Here is a 17,887-nt window from a genome sequence, read left to right as displayed (position 1 = left end):
TTTTAAATTCTGTCCCTCTTTGCCAACTTCCCTCAGTCTCTTTCTGTGTTTCTTCTCTCCATGGGCTTGTCTCTGTTTGTATGCCTCTCTGCACATGTTTCACTGTGCTTCCTTCTATCTCTGTCTGTATATCCCTAGCCCTCCCTCTGTCTCTATTTCTCTGTGAATATGTATCGATCTCATCATAGACATGTTTGTGTATTTGACTCCCTCTGTGACTCTAGGGATGCGACTGAGTCTGAGGGTCCAGTGTATCTGAGCACATGTGTCTCTCTGTGCCTTTATTTGCTTGCAAGAAACAGAGTTGGGGTGAGTAAGTGCAAAGGACTTGGGTCTGCATGTGTGTTGCCTCTGGGTCTGGACATATCTGCACAAGTGTGGATCTGTACATATATTTGTGGGTCTGTATGTGTTTGTAGGACTGTGTGTGTTCCTCTATGTCTACCTCTTTGTTCTGGTTCCTTCCCTGTGCACCACTCTCGGAATCTGTCTATCTGTGTCTGCCTATCTCTCCATTGTTTCTCTTGAAGGATTTTATTTATTTGTCATAGAGAGAGTGAGAGAGCATGAGCACAAGCCAGGGGAATGGCAGGCAGAGGGAGAAGCAGGCTCCCTGCTGAGCAAGGGGTCCAATGTTGGACTTGATCCCAGGACCAGATCATGACCTGAGTTAAAAGTAGATACTAAACCGACTGAGCCACCCAGGTGTCCCTCTCTCATTGTTTCTTTGGTTTGTGTGTCTGCCTCTCTACATGCATAAAGTATCTAGCCCTCTTATGTCTCTCTCTGTAGGTCTCTATATCCTTCTGGTATGTTTTTGTGATCATCACCTCCCTCTCTTGGCATGCCTCTGTTGTTTAAATCCATCCTTCCTTTCTACTCCTCACCAATCCCATCATTTCCCAGTTCTTTTTCTATGTCTATTCAGATCTGTATATCTCTACCTTTTTCTCAGTGTCCGGCTCTCTCCAATATCCTTCTCTTTTGGCTTTACTTCCTCTCCCTGATAGTCTATCTCTGCTTCTCTCAACTTCCCTCTTCTCTCTCCCATCATCCTTCCCTCAGTGCCCTGGGTTCCAGACATGCTCTGGTATGAGTATTAGCTCTACCTTGTCTCACACAGGGCTGCTCCCCACAAGTCCCTTTCCCTTCTCTGGGCCTCAGTGTTCTTATCTGTCAAAGAGATATGTTCACTCCTCCTTCCCACCACCCACAGCTCTGGTAGGATGAGATGGCACCAAATCCAAGCACAACCCTATGTATTTGGTCCATGGTTCTAACACTCAATGTATGGTGGTGACTCTCAGTATGCCTTCCTATGTTCACCAATACATATTACAAATCACAAAACCGTTCCTGAACTACTTCTCTCTTCCCCAGAGGGGTAACACAAAGCTCCCAGAATCCTCTGCCCAGTGAAACCCCTACCCAATGAAGAAGACTGGGCCGCACAACCTCCCCACAGGTCTTACCCACAACACCCACACGGATATGGGTGCGCACTTCACCAAGGCGGCAATAGTTCCCCAAAACCCTCATGAGGTTTTCAGCTCCAAAGCAGGCTTTGCTTTTCAGCAGTGACTCAGAGGCCTGATCCACTGGTACAGTGCAACGATTCTGGAAAACAAGGGGTATTACAGAAGACGCATCAGGTGGGAAACGCAGTCTGAGTCCAGATTTCTAGCTTTCAGTGAAACTCTCAGGGCCACCTCCCTGTGATCACTGAGATCCCCAAGGCAGAAGCAGAGGGATTCTCACACAGGCCCTGAATACCTACCATCTCCCTGCTTATACAAGGCCTGTATTTCCACTGTCATTGCATCTTCAGTCTTCTCTGTCCCTGCCTCTCTCTAGACACACATATCTCCTGCCTCCCTCAGCATGGAAAGGATGGCACCCTGGCCTCTAGTTAGGCCAGGTTTGAGTTCCAGCTCTGCCTCTTACAGATGTGTGTGCATCAAATCCTCCCCTTCTCTGGGGCTCAGTGCCCTCATCCACAAAAGAGGGACACTGCCCTCCCTGCCTGTGGTGGGAAGACAGTCCCTGGTCCACAGCCTACCTTCCCTTATTTCCTCACATAAGACAAGGCCATTCCAGCTTCCATCTCCTTATTCCTGATGCCACATCCTCTGCCCAGAATGCCTTTCTACCTCCTCCTCTTTCCTTACCCACCACAGCAATGCAAAATAGAAATTAAGCTAAATATCCATCAGTAAGAAACAGGTTAAGGAAACAGATCCTTAAAGTGGAATACAAATGAAAGAGAGCTGTTAGAAAAGGATGCTCATCACATTTCTGCCATTGAGAAGGCTAAAAATTATAAATGAGGTTATCAGGTTCTTCCAAATGAGTAAAGATTAAAATGCTTAATGATATCAAGTGTTGGAAAGGATGTAGGGAAATAAGCCCTCTCACACATCCGTCTACCCCAGTGGTAGGAAGATAAACTGGTACAGCACTGGAAGGGAGGCAATTTGTCAGTGTCTAGGAAAATGTAAAATACATAGCCACTCCACCTCTCAGTATCCAACCTATATAAACACTCATCCACCAGCCAAGATAACATATGCAAGGGTATGTGCTAAAGTACTGTTTTAATGGTTAAAAATTGGAAACTAATTTTATTTAGCAACAAAAAAGTATATCTCTATTTAAAAAAATCTGCCAAGGGGGAAAAGCCAGCCCCAGGATGACACACAGGAAACTCCCAAACACTTCCTTCTCTTTACACATACATCTACATATATATAAAGCACAGAAAAATATCTGAAAGGATATACACCAAGTTAACAATGGTGGTTATATCTGTGTATGGATAAAGGAGCCTAGAATTAAGAGTAATGGTAAAAATATTAAAGCTGTCTGTAATTGTTTTTACTTCTTCTACTTTATTTTTTCATGAAGAGTAAGTTCTACACCTAGAGCAAAGTTGAAAAATGTCCCCCAGCACCGAGTTTCTCTCCTCAGATACAATCAATGTTTCTGTAATACTTTAGTATTTTACAACTAAAATGTATTTCTGTGTTAATGATACAATTAGAAAGTAGTGTGATTTGTGTTAGAGAAAAATGAAGACATATGTTTTTAAAAGCTAACAGTTAACTACATTTTCTAAATTTTCTATGGACAGTATGTACTACCTTTATATCTGGAAAGAAAAAAAAAAACTTTTCCAAAAAGCTAAAATATAGGAAGGAGTAAAGTAAAACAAGTATTAAAAGGCCATCTAGTAAGGTAAAAAGCTCAAAGTTGAAAGCCCAGTTCAATTACCAAAGGGCTGAAGGCCCTAGTGCAGGTCATACTCCTCTAACCCTGGCCCCAGCTTACCAGGTTTTTGACCTGATGCTGTGTGCTGGCCTTGAAAGCCACAGTCGGCAATTCATTCCGAAGATACTCCAGCCACTTCTCTACAACCTCTTTGGGGACCAGGTCTGGGGAAAATAGAAAAAGGTAGGACTAATAAGGAGAACATCACTTCAATGGCTCAGTCCAAAGATATATCCACCCACTCCCAAGGCTAGGCCCACTTCCTTATCTCCCTGGCCCTATCAGTACCTGTCCAGCTCCCAGGTTAAAATTAGAAAGGAAAGTCTAGTCTAGGAGACCAGTTGGCCCTCCCTGAGGGGACCTCTGTCCCCTGGGGAAAATGAGCAAATTAGCTGCTTGGTCCCAGATGCTTTCCTTCCAACCCAGGCTTCCTAAAGACTGCATTTCTCACTCTCTGTGGATCATTCTAGGTTGGGCCAAATGTCTAGAATAACTCTGATAAGAATATGGCTATCATTTGTAGAGTACTAACCATGCATACACAAAGCACTTTATCATTAATTCTCACAACGACCCTGTGAGATTGGGACAATCACAGCCCATTTTACAGCTAGAGAAACGAAACCTCTCAGGTGACACAACTTGTCCAAGATCCTAGAGAAAATTGACAGAACAACTGGGATAAGACCCAGACCTCAGTGACTCCTGAGCCCATATACTCTTCTGCCCTAGTCTTCGGGTTCCAGCTTGGGGCAGACAGGAACTCTCTGGGGTTGGCCAATAAGGCTCAAAATGGCAAGAACAAGGGACTAAAAGGCAGACAGGCTTGGACCCCATCCCCAACTTCTGCTTCACTCTGTGTGTGTGTGCATGCGCATGTGCATGTGTGTGGATGTCTTTAAATAAGTGATTTCACCTCTCAGATTCCTGGCTCTACAAACTGAACACGAATTCCTACCTCACACAACTGTTTTAACTACCACTGAGCTGCTGAGTCTCAGGGTCTGGTCGGAGCTAGTCTTTCAAGAAGGGCTGGTCCCTGCCCTGCCTTACCCAATTCTGTCCCAACACCCACCAATCTTGTTCAAGACGAGGACCAGCTTCTTATTGCCTTCTGCCTGCAGGACAGCCTCCTCCATTTGGAAGCAGCGGCAGCCCAATGGGTCCCTGGCATCCAGGACTTCCAAAATCACATCAGAGTATTCTACCACCTGCAGAACAAAGAACAGGGGATGAAGGCAGGGAAAGGACTGGGTATGAATCACGCAGGTCCATAAAAGAAAGGTCTCCATTGGGGCGCCTGGATGGCTCAGCGGGTTAAAGCGTCTGCCTTCGGCTCAGGTCATGGTCCCAGGGTCCTGGGATCCAGCCCCATATTGGGCTCTCTGCTCAGTGGGGAGCCTGCTTCCCTTCCTCTCTCTCTGTCTGCCTCTCTGCCTACTTGTGATCTCTGTCTGTCAAATAAATGAAAAAAATCTTAAAAAAAAAAGAAAGGTATCCATCTCAATCAGGAAAAATAGAAATGGAGAGAAGATGGGATGGGATTGGTGCCCTCCCAAAAGAGCCTTAAAAAAATGGGTCCCATACCTTACGGAACTCCTTGTAATAAGCCTTCCTTGTCGCCTCATCATCCAACTGAGGAAACATATTTAATTCTTGCAGAACTTCCTCCTAAAGGAAAAAAAAGAAAGAATGGTCCAGCGAGGGTAGAGGGAGTACAAGTCAGAGCTTTGGAAACCATGACAGGCTGTGGGAGCCATGGGAGTCCCAGCCCACCAAAGAGTAACTGTGACCAGCCAATAAAGCTGGAAACTGAAAGAATGGATGGAACCAGATGATGCACATGTGTGCCTATCAAGTATGTGTTCAAGTACTAGCTAGGGACCTGAGTATGCACCTGTGAGAGGAAGGAATGTGATGTGGGAACATGGGATAGGGGAGCCAAAATATGCACTTTACGCTAGAAAAGGAACTTTGAGCTGAAAAGTGCATCCTCTGTGAAATGAGAATATATGCCAGAAGGGCAATAAGTCCAAGGAGGAAGTTGGTATCCCCTTCACATACCCTCCTCTGTCAACCTTTCCCTCATACTTATTCCCTCTCCCTCTGTGCCCTGGTCCTAGGTCTCCCTTCCTCTACTCCCAATCCTGTCTTTGGGACCCAGCTTAGGAGAGGACCTATCCAAGGTTGCCCAGTCACAGAGAAGGCTCAAAATGGCTCTCTGCTTCCCTCTCATAGCTCCCTCCCTCCATCCCCACTGTTTCTCGCCTTCTCTGCACCTATCTCCAACGTCCCCCTGCAACAATCTCACATCTTTACACAGGGTAAAGGCAATAGATGCTTCTGAGCAAACCCGAATGAGTCTGAACCAGAAGGGAAGGCTATTCTCGTACCTTATGCTCAAATTCCTCCTGGCGTTGCAGGACATCCTGACAGTAGCTCTCGATGGTCCTGCGTCTGTGTCTCTCTTGCTCCCGGGCAGCCTGCTGCTTCTCCCTCATCTCCTCAACCTAACAAGGGAATACACAGCAGGACTATAGCTGACTAGGTCTATAACCTAAGGGAGGGATGGGAGACCTACAGTAACAGGGAGCAGGTGACAGAGGGAAGAAACAGTGTTGACGTGGCAGAGGTAGGAGGAGCAGGGATACAGAGAAAGAGCAGGTATGTTAGCAGGAGATAAGAGGTTTGAAGGAAAGGAAACAAGATGAAGGAAGGGAAAGTGTGGCAGAGAACAATAAAAAGAGGGCATGTAAAGCTGAGTGAGAATGTGTTCTAGGCAAAGGAATCAATTAAGACCAGAGGGAGAAAGAGGACAAGGTCCTGGGATGCTCCGTCATCTAAAGAGCAGGAAAAGGAAGGAACAAAAGAGACTGGGAAAGAGGAAGGAGGACATCCAGGAGAGGGAGATAACAAGAAAATCAAAGTGAGAGTGCTTCAAAGAAAGCATGGTCTCAAATCCTGACAATTGGCATGAAATGTTGGAAGGAGACTATCCATGAGTGTGAGGTCACAGAATGAACTGGTGAGGTTGACAGGAGAGGTTTCAGTGGAGCAGTGGGAACACAGCAGGGCAGCAATGGACTGGGAGGTGAGGGAGAGATAAGCAAACAGAGACACTAAATCAAGTATCAAAGTGACCACCTTTTCTTCCCTCTTCCACAAACAGCCTTCCCTCTTCCACAAACAACTCTTGGGGCACCTGGATGGCTCAGCTGGTTAAGTGACTGTCTTTGGCTTAGATCATGATCCCAGGGTCCTGGGATAAGCCCTACATCTGGCTCCTTGCTCAGTGGGGACCCTGCTTCTCCCTCTCCCTCCACCTGCTACTCTGCCTACTTGTGCTCTGTCAAATGAATAAATAAAATTTAAAAAAAAAACCCTAACAACTCTGGTCTTTGCCCTTCCAGTTACCACTTCTGTGGACCTGGCAGTCAGGCCAGGCCCTCTTCCTCCCCCAAGGTCAAGGGCTTACCCTCTTCTTCTTTAATTCAGCCTCCCGACTGGCATGGTCATTGGAGTGAACAAACTGGGGAGCAGAGGCCACCTTGGAAGCTGCTTTCTTTCCATTCTGTTTTGCAGGCTGGTCACCATACAAAAGGCAACAATCAAACAGAGCTAATGGACCCATGGAAATCACTCTTCCTGGAGGGTTAAAGCTGCTCAAAAATGTAGTTGTAGGGAAAAGAGAGGAATAAGCAAAAAGAAGGGCTCTGTCCTCAGAGGTCTGCCCATCTGGCTAAAAAGAGACTCTCCCTCTCCTAGGCAGGGACTGACTGAAGAACTCAAAGAAAGGTGAGGGCAAATGGAAAAGTTTCCCAAGTAAAGGCCAAGGGAAATACTAAAGTAGCTCTCAAAGTATGGTTCTTGGACCAGAGCAGCACCATCACCTGGCAACTGGTTAGAAATACGAATTACGGGATGCCACAACAGACCTAAGGAATCAGAAACTCAAGGGTGAGGCGCAGCAGCAATTTGTGTCTTAACCAGCCCTCCAGGTAATTCTGGGTAATCACCAGAGGGTTGGTTTAGGTTTGAGAACTTTAACCATGTTAAAATTTGAGAACCACTGCTCTGGCCTATCTTATCTGTCTCCACCTTTCTTAGCAAGACCAAGAGCTGGAGGCAATTATGTTTTGGCCTCCCTCCTCAACAAGAGCATCAGGGACTTGGCAATCAGACAGACTCAAGTCCCAGCTGTGCTACCTTGAACCTAGGAACTTTCTCACCGAGACTCCGTTTCTTCATCTTAAAAATAGGGTGATCCCTACACGAAGGTAACTCAAGCACAAAGCAGCACATGGCTTGTGGTAGAAACTTAATAAATGCTACTGATTCCCTACTACAGCCAACCAGAGAGGGAGGGAAAGCCAGATCCTCTGATTCCAATTTGCTGCTCTGTCTGGAATGACCCAACATCTACTGGGGTTTCTAGACCCCTTCTAGGGCAGGGAACCTGTTTCTGACCCTACCCCTAACAAGGGGTATACCTTACCTGAGGGTCAAGCCAACTTACCTTCTTGCAGCCTTTGGAACCTTTACCTGGTTTTTTATTTTCTACAAAAAAAAAAAAGCCATTATCCACCTACCCAACATCTGTTTATACCCTAATCAAAGCCAGGCCACACTGGGAACCTAAGGAAGACTGAGACACCGTGTCTGTCCAGGTCCAGAACAACAAAGACATGGAGATAACAGCAACAAGGTCAGAGGAAGTACTGGATAAAATGTTTGAGACATTATTTCAATGCAGACTGAAAAAATGCTTATGGGAATCCTGTGAAGAGTTACTGTGAAGAGTGCTTGCTTTTAACTGTTCTCTCTCCCCTAACTTCTGGCTGGGGGCAACTCAATAATTGCTGCACCAAGTTCAAGTTGGGGGCTGATGGCATGGGAAGGTGATCTAAGGAGTCCCAGGTGGCTAAGCCAGGGCAGATGCCCTCAGCACATGGGGAGAGAACTGCTCCTTCCTGCTGACCCTACTCAGACCATTACCTCCAAAGGGACTTACCCTGTTTAGCCAAAATGTGGCCTCCCTTGGATATAAGGAAGAGAGAGCTCATCTTCTTCAATCACATCTAAACAAAGCCCAAGAACTTAAGAGGCCTCACCCTCTTCATGAGAAGTCCCATCTGCCATCCCCTTTACAGCTGGCCTCTCGGGGAAGAATGGCTGCCTTAATTCCTACTACCTGCAAGGGGGCTAAAGGAATTTCTAGAGGGGGAGGTTCTGGAAGGTCTGGATATATACAAACAAATATAGGAGCAGCTTGGAATTACCAGAGAACATGCTCCCCAACCACTTAAGGTGGTTCACACCGAGGCAGAGTTAATATAGGAAACACAATTTAAATACTATTGCAAATACTTAAGGAGATTCAAGAAGATACCTCAAAGGAACTGTGTGAGAAAAAAAATTCTCAAAACTTAATATTGAATAAAAATTCAACAGATGTAGTGAAAAACAACACAGACACCATTAATAACCAAACTAATAAGCTGGAAGATCAAGAGAAGAGCTTGCTTAAAGCAAAAATCTAAAGAAATGGAAATTATGAGTAAAAATAAAAAATGGAGAATGGGCCCAGGAGAGCTGATATCTAAATAACAGGAGTTCCTAAAAGAGAAAAAGGCACAGATGGAGAAGCAATAATTTTTTAAAATAACAGATGAAAGTTCTTTCAATTGCAAACAGTCTTGAGCGTTCAGATTAGAAAGGCTCATGGAACACCAAGACTAACAAAAAAAGACATACCATAGGGATACCCTGATGAAAATTCTTAACTCTAAGGATAAAAAGAAAATCTCATAAACTTCCAAACAGGAGTTTCCAACAAAAGCAAGAGAAGCAGACAGCCTTCTCAAATATATAACTCTTAACATTTAAGACAGAATAACCATTACAAAGTTCTTTTTTAAAAAGATTTGTTATTTATTTGAGAGAGAGAGAGAGAAAGAGTGAGCATGAGCGGGAGGGGCAGAGGAAGGAGAGAGAATTTGAAGCAGACTCCGCCCTGAGCATGAAGCCAGGCAAGGGACTCAATCTCCCAACCCTGAGATTACGACCGGAGCTGAATCCAAGAGCTGGACGCTTAACCAAGTGCGCCACCCATGCGCCCCGTACCATGACAAAGTTCTGAAACAAGGAACTACATACCAAGCTAAATTCCTATACTTAAGCAACAGATCACTCTTACACAAAGTTAAAAAGCATTTTCAGATATGCAAAGATTAGCACCTGTGTTCTGGTAAAACTAGAGATGACCCTTGAACAACTTGAGTTTGAACTCCACAGACTCACTTATACACAGATTTTTTTTTATATAAATACATGTAGTACTGTAAATGTGTTTTCTCTTCCTCCCAATTTTCTTAATAACACTGTCTTTCCTCTAGCTTCTTGTATTGGAAGAATATGGTAGATAGTACATCTAACAAAATACGTGTTAATAGACTGTTCATGTTACTGGTAAGGCTTCCAGTCAGTAGTAGTAGTCTATTAGTAGTGAAGTTTTTGGGAAATCAAAAGTTCTATGTTGATTCTTGACTGCACAGGGGCTTGGGGGCCCTAACCCCCATGTTGTTCAAGAGTTAATTGTACTTAAGGAAGTATACCAACAAAAACAAAAATTAACTCAGAATAAAGATCTAAAGCTAAAGGAAACAAATAATGATGGGCAGGAAATCTATTAAAACTTAGCATTAAATTTTTTAAAAACTTACCATTAAATCTTTAAAATGCTACTAATATAGCTAAGAACTCTAATAGATTTTTAGAAAAGATTTTTAAAAACCAGGAAGCATATCATAAGGAAATAGCTCAGAACCAAAATACCAAATTATTTCAACAAAATCCTGGAATCAAGCAACAGGGATTGGAAAGAAGTAAAATCATGAAAGCATGATCTTACTTTGGAATGATAGGATAAAAATAGTTATTACTTAACTTTGGTAAAGTGACAAGAGAAACTGAAGTTTAACTATGCCTGATATAAACATGAATGCAACTACAACATAACTTTATAATCACTGGGGGAAACCTGGGTGGCTCAGTCAGTTAAACAACTGCCTTCGGCTTGGGTCATGATCCCAGGGTCCTGGGATCCAGTCCTGCATTGGACTCCTTGCTCAACAGGGAACCAGCTTCCTCCTCTGCCTGCCACGTGCTCTCTCTCTGACAAATCAATAAACAAAATCTTTAAAAAAAAAACTTTATAATCACTGGTGGAGGAATTTTTTTTGAATTTGAAAAGTAAATAAATAAAAGACTAAGAAGAAATAAACAAAAAATAAAAAATAAAATGGCAGAAATTAGACCAAACATATGAATATGCACAGATCAAACTTCCCTGTAACAACAACAGACCTCGATGGAGTCTCCTTTTCTTCCAAAGTACTCATGTTGCAATGAAAAGAATGTGAGGTTGGGAATGAACCAGGACTGGCCATTTTACTCAACAATTACTATCTGCCTAATGTCCCTGGAAACTGAGGGCCTATGTCAGATACAGGGATACAATTAAAAAAAAAAATACATCACTTAGTAAGGAGAAAACACTCCTTGCAGGGCTCCTCAATAACCGCACCAGATTTGACCATTATCATTACCATTTGGGTCCAAGGTATTGCTGAGAGCTCAGACAGCTGCACCATGAGGCACCTCCCCCACCTTCCACTGCAGTCACTTCACTTAGTCTGATCATTACTTAATTGCAATTTGCCAATCACAGTCTGTGTTTTATGAGCACATGTAAAGTCCTTTTTTTAATATTCACAATTTTTCCCACTCATGTAGATGTATATGATTGTTCTTTAACAGGTAATGGTCATACGGTTCCAAAATAAGAAGGTGTATTTTGAGAGGTCGTCCACACTTTTCCCTAACCACTTTCCTCATTGCAACAAGAAACCACTTATTAGTGCAAACGCAAATATAGGTAATCTTATTTGCCCCCATTTTCTCCCATGAAAAATAACAGTATGTCCTCCTGTTGACAACTTGCTTTTTTCACTTAACAAATCCTGGAGATCTTTCCATCAAATAGTTCTTCCATATAATAGTCTTTCTATATAATCTTTTCATACAGCACTTCTTCCTTTATTTTAAACTGCCAGCGTTCTCATAGTTGGGCGCCTGGATGGCTCAGTCGGTTAAGCGTCTACCTTCAGCTCAGGTCATGATCCCAGGGTCCTGGGATCGGGCCCCACATCGGGCTCTCTGCTCAGCAGGGAGTCTGCTTCTCCCTCTCCCTTGGCCTGCCGCTCCCCCTGCTCATTCTCTCTCTCTCTCTCTCTCATATATAAATAAAATCTTTATAAACTGCCAATGTTCTTTTGTATGCATATACTCTACTTCATTTAACCAGCTAATTACTATCTTTTTCATCACTATCAGTAATTTTATTGTCCTCTGGTATTTGATGTTCTTAAATAAAATATAATTAATTTTGTTCATATTTCTTGTGTTACTTGGAAAAAATGATTATTTGCTTTTGGCAGTCACCTAACCAAAGTCCGATTCTTGTCGAAATTTTTGTATGATTATGTAAAATAAGTGTATTGAATTTTTTTTCACCAAGCCCACACAGGCAGGGCCACCATTCACACAGAGTATGGGGTCACTGGGTTGCACAAGTCTTGTCTAGTCTATGTTGTCATTTTCTATGCGGATTACAGCAAGATAAAGGCAGGAAGCACAGAACCAGACCTGCCCTAATACCCTTGCCTTCCCTCTTACACAGGAAAGTCATGTATCACATTTGTCTCTCTCTGTAAGCTTTAAGCATAGTGGGAGGAAGAGCACTACGGAGACATTCCAGTGCCTGGCACACAGTAAGTACCAAATAGCTATGACCAGGTATGCTGGGCCCTTGAGACAAAAAGATAAACCAGGTATGAATGAGAAGTTAACAGTGCGGTGGAGGAGAAAGACCCATTTATACAGTGTCAATAGCCCCAGTTCTTAGGGGCACAGACCATGGAAACCAAGAGAGAAGCTTAATGGGAGAGATTCCTAGAGGAAGTGATGTGTAAGTTGAAATCTGAAAAATTAGCAAGAGTTATCCGGTTGAAGAATGAGGTAGAAGGGAAGAAAAGCACCTCGAAGGCAAAAAGAACAGCAATTTGTCCTCACTGGTATTTACTGCTATTCACCTCAGATCAAGTCAGTTAACTGTGCTGAGTCTCAGTTTCCTCAACTGTAAAATGGGAATGGGGGATAAGGGGAACACCACCCCCAAAGAAGTTGGGAAGACAACAATGATACCATATGTAGAATACAGAGTAAATGATCTGGTACATACTGAGCAATTTTTTGAGTTTTTTTTAATTATTATTTTAGCATAGTTGACACACAATGTTATATTAGTTTCAGGCATACAACATAGTGATTCCACAAGATAAGTCTAAGTCTATGCATTATGCTCTGCTCACCCCAAGTACAGCCACCATCTGTCACCATACAGTGCTATAATACCACTGACTCTATTCCCTATACTGTAGCTTTTAATCCCAAGACTTATTCATTCCGTAACTGAAAGCCTGTTATCTCTCACTCCCCTTCACCCATTTTGCCCCATCCCCCCATGCCATACTGAGCAATTTTTTAAAAACAGAACTAACCTATGATCCTGTGATCACACTACTGGGTATTTACAAAAAAAAATACAAAAACACTAATTCAAAGGGATACATGCACCCTAATATTTATAGCAACATTATCTACAATTACCAAATTATGGAAAGAGCCCAAGCTCAAGTAGCTAGCTGCACCATGAGGCACCTCCCCTCAACTGATGGATGGATAAAGATGAGGTGTATATATCCAACAGACTATTACTCAACCATAAAAAAGAATGAAATCTTGCCATTTGCAACAATATGGACAGAGTAAGAGGGTAAAATGCTAAGCCAAATAAGTGTATAAGAATATAATGCTAAGCCAAAATAAGTCGGAGAAAGACAAATACCATATGCTTTCACTCAAATGTGGAATTTTAAGAAACAAAACAAATGAGCAAGGTTAAAAAAAAAAAAAAGAAAGAGAGACAAGCCAAGAAACAGACTCTTAACTACAGAGAACAAACTGATGCTTACCAGAGGAGAGGTGGGGGGAATGGGGGAAATAGGTGATGGGGATTAAGGAGTGCACTTGTAGTGAGCACTGGGTGATGTATGGAAGCGCTGAATCACTATATTGTACACCTAGAACTAACATAACATTTTATGTTAACTATACTGGAATTAAAATTTTTTTAAGAAATTTAAAGAATAATTTTTAAAAAGTTGCCATGAAATACCACAAATAGTCATTAAAACTTAGCACTGGGAGGGGGTGATAAAAGAAACTCACTGTGTCTATGTTTCATCATGATGACTGACTTGAAAGCAGGTAGGTTCAAATCTGCAGGCCTTCTTCCTGTCAGAATGGAAGAACCAATGTGAAGACAGGTGGGGGGACCACCATGCCACAAGCCCTCTTCCAAGCCCCCTACAGGCAAAATGAAATGTGCAAAGAACTTGATAAGGAAGCCCTAACAACTGGAGAAACTAGGAGAAGAGGCTGTAATGGAGTTAGGGCCTGGTGTAACTGTCTACACAGGGAAAGCAGCATCACACTATCCAAAAGGAAGCTAAATCTAAACCTCTCTTCCTGGGTGAAGACAGTGCCTCAATTTATCAGATGAAATCCTTGGTCCTCAATGCTCCACCCTGTAGTGTTATATACCTTAGTACTAACCCTCTCCATGCTAAGGGGATGGGGTGTACAAGGATGGCCTGTTTCTACATATTAATAGTACCTCCTTTCCCAAGTAGGGGGTTCTGTATCTGATCTACCCTGGAAGTAGGGGGAAAGACAGATAGATACCAGGAGTCTACCTTAAGGAAAAGGGACTGCAGAGCAACGCTTTTATTTATTTTTTTAAAGATTTTATTTATTTATTTATTTGACAGACAGAGATCACAAATAGGCAGAGAGGCAGGCAGAAAGAGGGGGGGAAGCAGGCTCCCTGCTGAGCACAGAGCCCGATGCGGGGCTCGTTCCCAGGACCCTGGGATCATGACCTGAGCCGAAGACAGGGGCTTTAACCCACTGAGCCACCCAGGCGCCCCCAGAACAACGCTTTTAATCTGTTTTTATTAAACTAAAGCTAGGAGTCAGTGCAAAATCTTGGTCGGTGGGAGGGGAGAGTGTATGCCTGCATGTGTGGTTGGGGTCTGTTCCTTGGTGAGTGGGGGTAAGGAGATGCCTTCTGCTGCTCTACTCTGGGGTGTAGAGGAACTAGGAAAACCAGCACAGTGGCTATATGCATCTCTGCCATATGGGAGAAAAGTGCAGTTCTGCACATCTCTAAGTTGGTGGGGAGGAGTCCTGGGTCTCTTTACCCTTGGGAGGGCTGGGGTGAAGGGAAGATGATATGCCTGTCTCCACTACAAGGTGACATTAGTTGACAGACTAACAAAGCAGGGAGAGGGAGTTAGACAGTTTTTCATGAATGGGGTCTGTACCTTGCCTGCTGTGGGCTATTCTAAACCCTTCCATAGGGATGGGATGGGGAACAATCTGTTTATCTTTTATATGGGTTGAAGTCAGCAGTGTGCTAACACTGATAGGAACAGGACCTCTGGTTCTCCGCATGGAAGGAACACAGCTATAAATTCAGTGGATCAGCCCTTACACTTTGCAGAGAGGGGGGCGGTTACCCTGCATGGAGAAAAAGAGATTTGAGCTCCTCTACCTTGGGTAAGGGGGGAGCTCACACACACAAAATATGTACGGTGATCAGTGATGTCACTGCCTCTCAACACTGCGGAGGGGGGCTGCACCTCTCTGCTCCCTTGGTGGTGGGGGGGGGAGGCTGTCTCTCATTTGCTACTTTTGGTGATTCCAAATCTTTGGGGAAGGAGGAAGGGAGGGATGATCTTTGTTTACCTCAAAAGGAGAACAAATCTGAGCCTCTCCACCGCGGGGGGCCCCATAAGGGGCAGATCTGACAACATTCGGGGGTTAGGGATTGTTTCTCTTTGCTGCAGGGCATTTTTGGGGCCGGGCCTTTACAAATTCGGCAAACCAGCGCCTCCTTATGGGGTGGGGTGAGGAGTCAGGTTTGATTTTCCATAATGGGGACTCACTCTAGGGATGTACACCTGCCTGGATGGGGTGGGACCGTGCTCCTTTACCCAGCGAGAGTGCATTTAGGCACATGCCCATTTGCGGAGCAATCCCTGTTCCTCATCTGGGCCCTTCTACCTACCATGGATGAGAGCCGGTTCTCTATCTGTCCATTCCAGGCTGGAAGACACTTCTAGCTCCCACCTTAAACACACGATCCTCACCGCGCAGCTGGCTGAGAGAGCGCTCACAATGGGAAAAGAGGAGAGTCGTCTCTTACCTCCACTTCCGGCGGGGATCAGACGGGAGAGAATGGCACAACGATAGGGTTGGTCTGCAGGCTGCGCTCGAGCCGCTAGGCTCCGACTTCCGGATCCCAGCCTTGCGGCGCTGATTTGCCCGCCTTGCTTCCCCCTCCCAAGGGGCGGGGCTTCGGATTGACGGCTCGCGCCCGCCACTCCTACTCCACAGGCGTGCTGGTCCCGCCTCCCTGATGCCCTGTGAGGTGAGGAAGAAACCGAGAGGGGGTAGGGTGGGAGCCGCGGGTCGACTAGTGCGGACATATAATCTACTTGTAAGCCAAGATCTTGTCTGTGGGCCTCTGCATGGGCTCAAATATGCGTGTTCCCGGAGCATAGTGACCAAGCAGTCACCATCACCGCATCAGAGAAGAACGGGGGTCAGTCCCTTTGTCTACAAAGGAAGATGGCGACGGGCAGGGTGTGGGAAAATGGCCGCCTGGGTCACATGTCTTGTCGAGTGCTCCCCACCAAAAAAAAAGTGACTTGGTTAGCTGTTCCCAACAACCTTTCTGGTTTGTAAGGCACCAGACAAACCCTGAGGCAGGCACTTTCAGCTCTTTATGCGGAAGTTCAAATCCATGGTCAGACCCAGAAACTGAACAACTAAACGTCTCTCCCACCCGTTTGTCCTCCTTGTCCTCCTACCCCGCTCCTTCCTCCTTCCCTTTGGCCCCAGGATGGCAAATGAAAAAGGGAATGAATATATACCTCTGAAGTGGGAACAAACAAGGATTTCTTTAGAAACCATCTTGAGGAGCTCCTGACGTGTCTGGAGAATGAGGTCTCCCCTTAAGAACAGCAAATATTAGTCTGAAAATGTCTCCTTTCTGGTAATTTAATCCCAGCCCCTTCTCTTCCTCAAACTTAAACTTTGGGGGTAGGGCCCAGCCCCACTACCCCTAGGATATGTTCCTCCACTTCCAGAATATCCAAGCAGAAAATGACTCCCTCTGCCCACTCCTACCCCTTGCATATGCACTACTCACTGCCCCTACGTTGATGAAAGGCATCAAACCTCTCACCCTGGAGATCACAAAACTGGGGACTCCATACGAGCCCTAACCACCTTCTCCCTTATTCATCAGCAAATTCTTACTCATTAGCAAATTCTTCCTGTTTCTTTAAGACCTAACTCTCGTCACTTATATGAACTTTCCCAGCTGAGTTAGAAACTGAGAACACCTTTCTGCATTTATCCCTTAATGCTGTAATCATTTATTTGGATGCATCTCCACATAAATGGAGATGCAGCCTCACCTCCTGAGACTAGGGGCCATATATCTTAGAGACCTCAACAGGACCCAGCACAAGACTGGTTCAAATCAGGCTTCAGCAAATATATGTGAAATGTGTGAGTTTGTAGGCCTGCACCACAAATCAATGGGAAATGGACAATTTCATAAATAGCACTGGGAAATTTGGCTCACTATAAGGAGAGAAAAAACTGGATTCCTACTTACTTCCATATAAGATGGTGCAGAATTATCTTTGTCACCTACAACTGGGCAAAGACTTTCTCAACGAAGTCCCAAATGTGCAAATTATAAGGAAAAAATGCAGTGAAATCCTTGATAAGAAAGAAATTGGTGTTACTACTTTGGAAAACAATTAGGAAATTATCCAGAATAGTTGAAGGTGGGCCCTGGGACCCAGCAATTCTACTGGTAAAGATATATTTAACCTCTAGACTTTAAAGTCCTAGAGAAATTCTTACACATATGCACAAGGAGGCATGAGCAAGAATATTCAATGCATAACTGTTTATGATACAGAAAAAAATCTGAACAATCTAAAAGTTCACCAATAGGAGAATGAATAAATAGCAGTATAGCCATACAATAGAATACTGTACAGCAGCAGAAAAAATGAAATTGAGTTGTATATATCAACCTAGATAAATTTCAAAAAAACAGTGCTGAGATAAAATATAAATTATAGAAGGATATATGAAATATGAGACATTTATGTAGATTTTTAAAAATTTTTAAGTAATCTGTACACCTCATGTGGGGCTTGAACCCATATGACCCCAAGATCAAGAGCTGGGTGCTCTACTGACTTAATCAGGCAGGTACCCCTATATAGACTTTTTAAATCTAGAAAACAATGTACTAAATTATTTATAGATTATATAAATATATAAACAATATTTTTAAAAGAGAATTAAATAGAAAATGCAGAATGGTGATTAGTTATGGGAAGAAAAC

The 17,887-nt window shown here is 43.9% G+C and overlaps 1 protein-coding gene across 5 annotated transcripts in view; it reads right to left on the bottom strand.

The window, feature by feature from the left end:
- Nucleotides 1-17,887, bottom strand: part of GNL3L (G protein nucleolar 3 like) — a 57,921-nt gene that overhangs the window by 10,284 nt on the left and 29,750 nt on the right. The window contains exons 1-10 of one of the 5 annotated variants that reach the window (XM_080831174.1): nucleotides 16,389-16,468; nucleotides 15,659-15,876; nucleotides 13,618-13,683; nucleotides 7,784-7,824; nucleotides 6,743-6,850; nucleotides 5,661-5,777; nucleotides 4,855-4,938; nucleotides 4,343-4,478; nucleotides 3,328-3,431; nucleotides 1,473-1,617 (exon numbers count right to left, since the gene is read on the bottom strand). In XM_080831174.1, the coding sequence (XP_080687300.1) occupies nucleotides 1,473-1,617; nucleotides 3,328-3,431; nucleotides 4,343-4,478; nucleotides 4,855-4,938; nucleotides 5,661-5,777; nucleotides 6,743-6,850; nucleotides 7,784-7,824; nucleotides 13,618-13,636 (754 nt within the window). In that variant the 5' untranslated portion in view covers nucleotides 13,637-13,683; nucleotides 15,659-15,876; nucleotides 16,389-16,468. Of the gene's footprint in view, nucleotides 1-1,472; nucleotides 1,618-3,327; nucleotides 3,432-4,342; nucleotides 4,479-4,854; nucleotides 4,939-5,660; nucleotides 5,778-6,742; nucleotides 6,851-7,783; nucleotides 7,825-13,617; nucleotides 13,684-15,520; nucleotides 15,877-16,388; nucleotides 16,469-17,887 lie in introns of those variants that run through there. The other 4 variants (XM_080831173.1, XM_080831175.1, XM_080831176.1 and 1 more) reach the window with 4 other exon arrangements.

Source organism: Martes martes (genome assembly GCF_963455335.1).
Source record: "Martes martes genome assembly, chromosome: X".
NCBI classification, from domain to species: domain Eukaryota; kingdom Metazoa; phylum Chordata; class Mammalia; order Carnivora; family Mustelidae; genus Martes; species Martes martes.
Note: the sequence above shows the minus strand (reverse complement) of the source record. Positions and strands in the feature narration are given on the sequence as shown.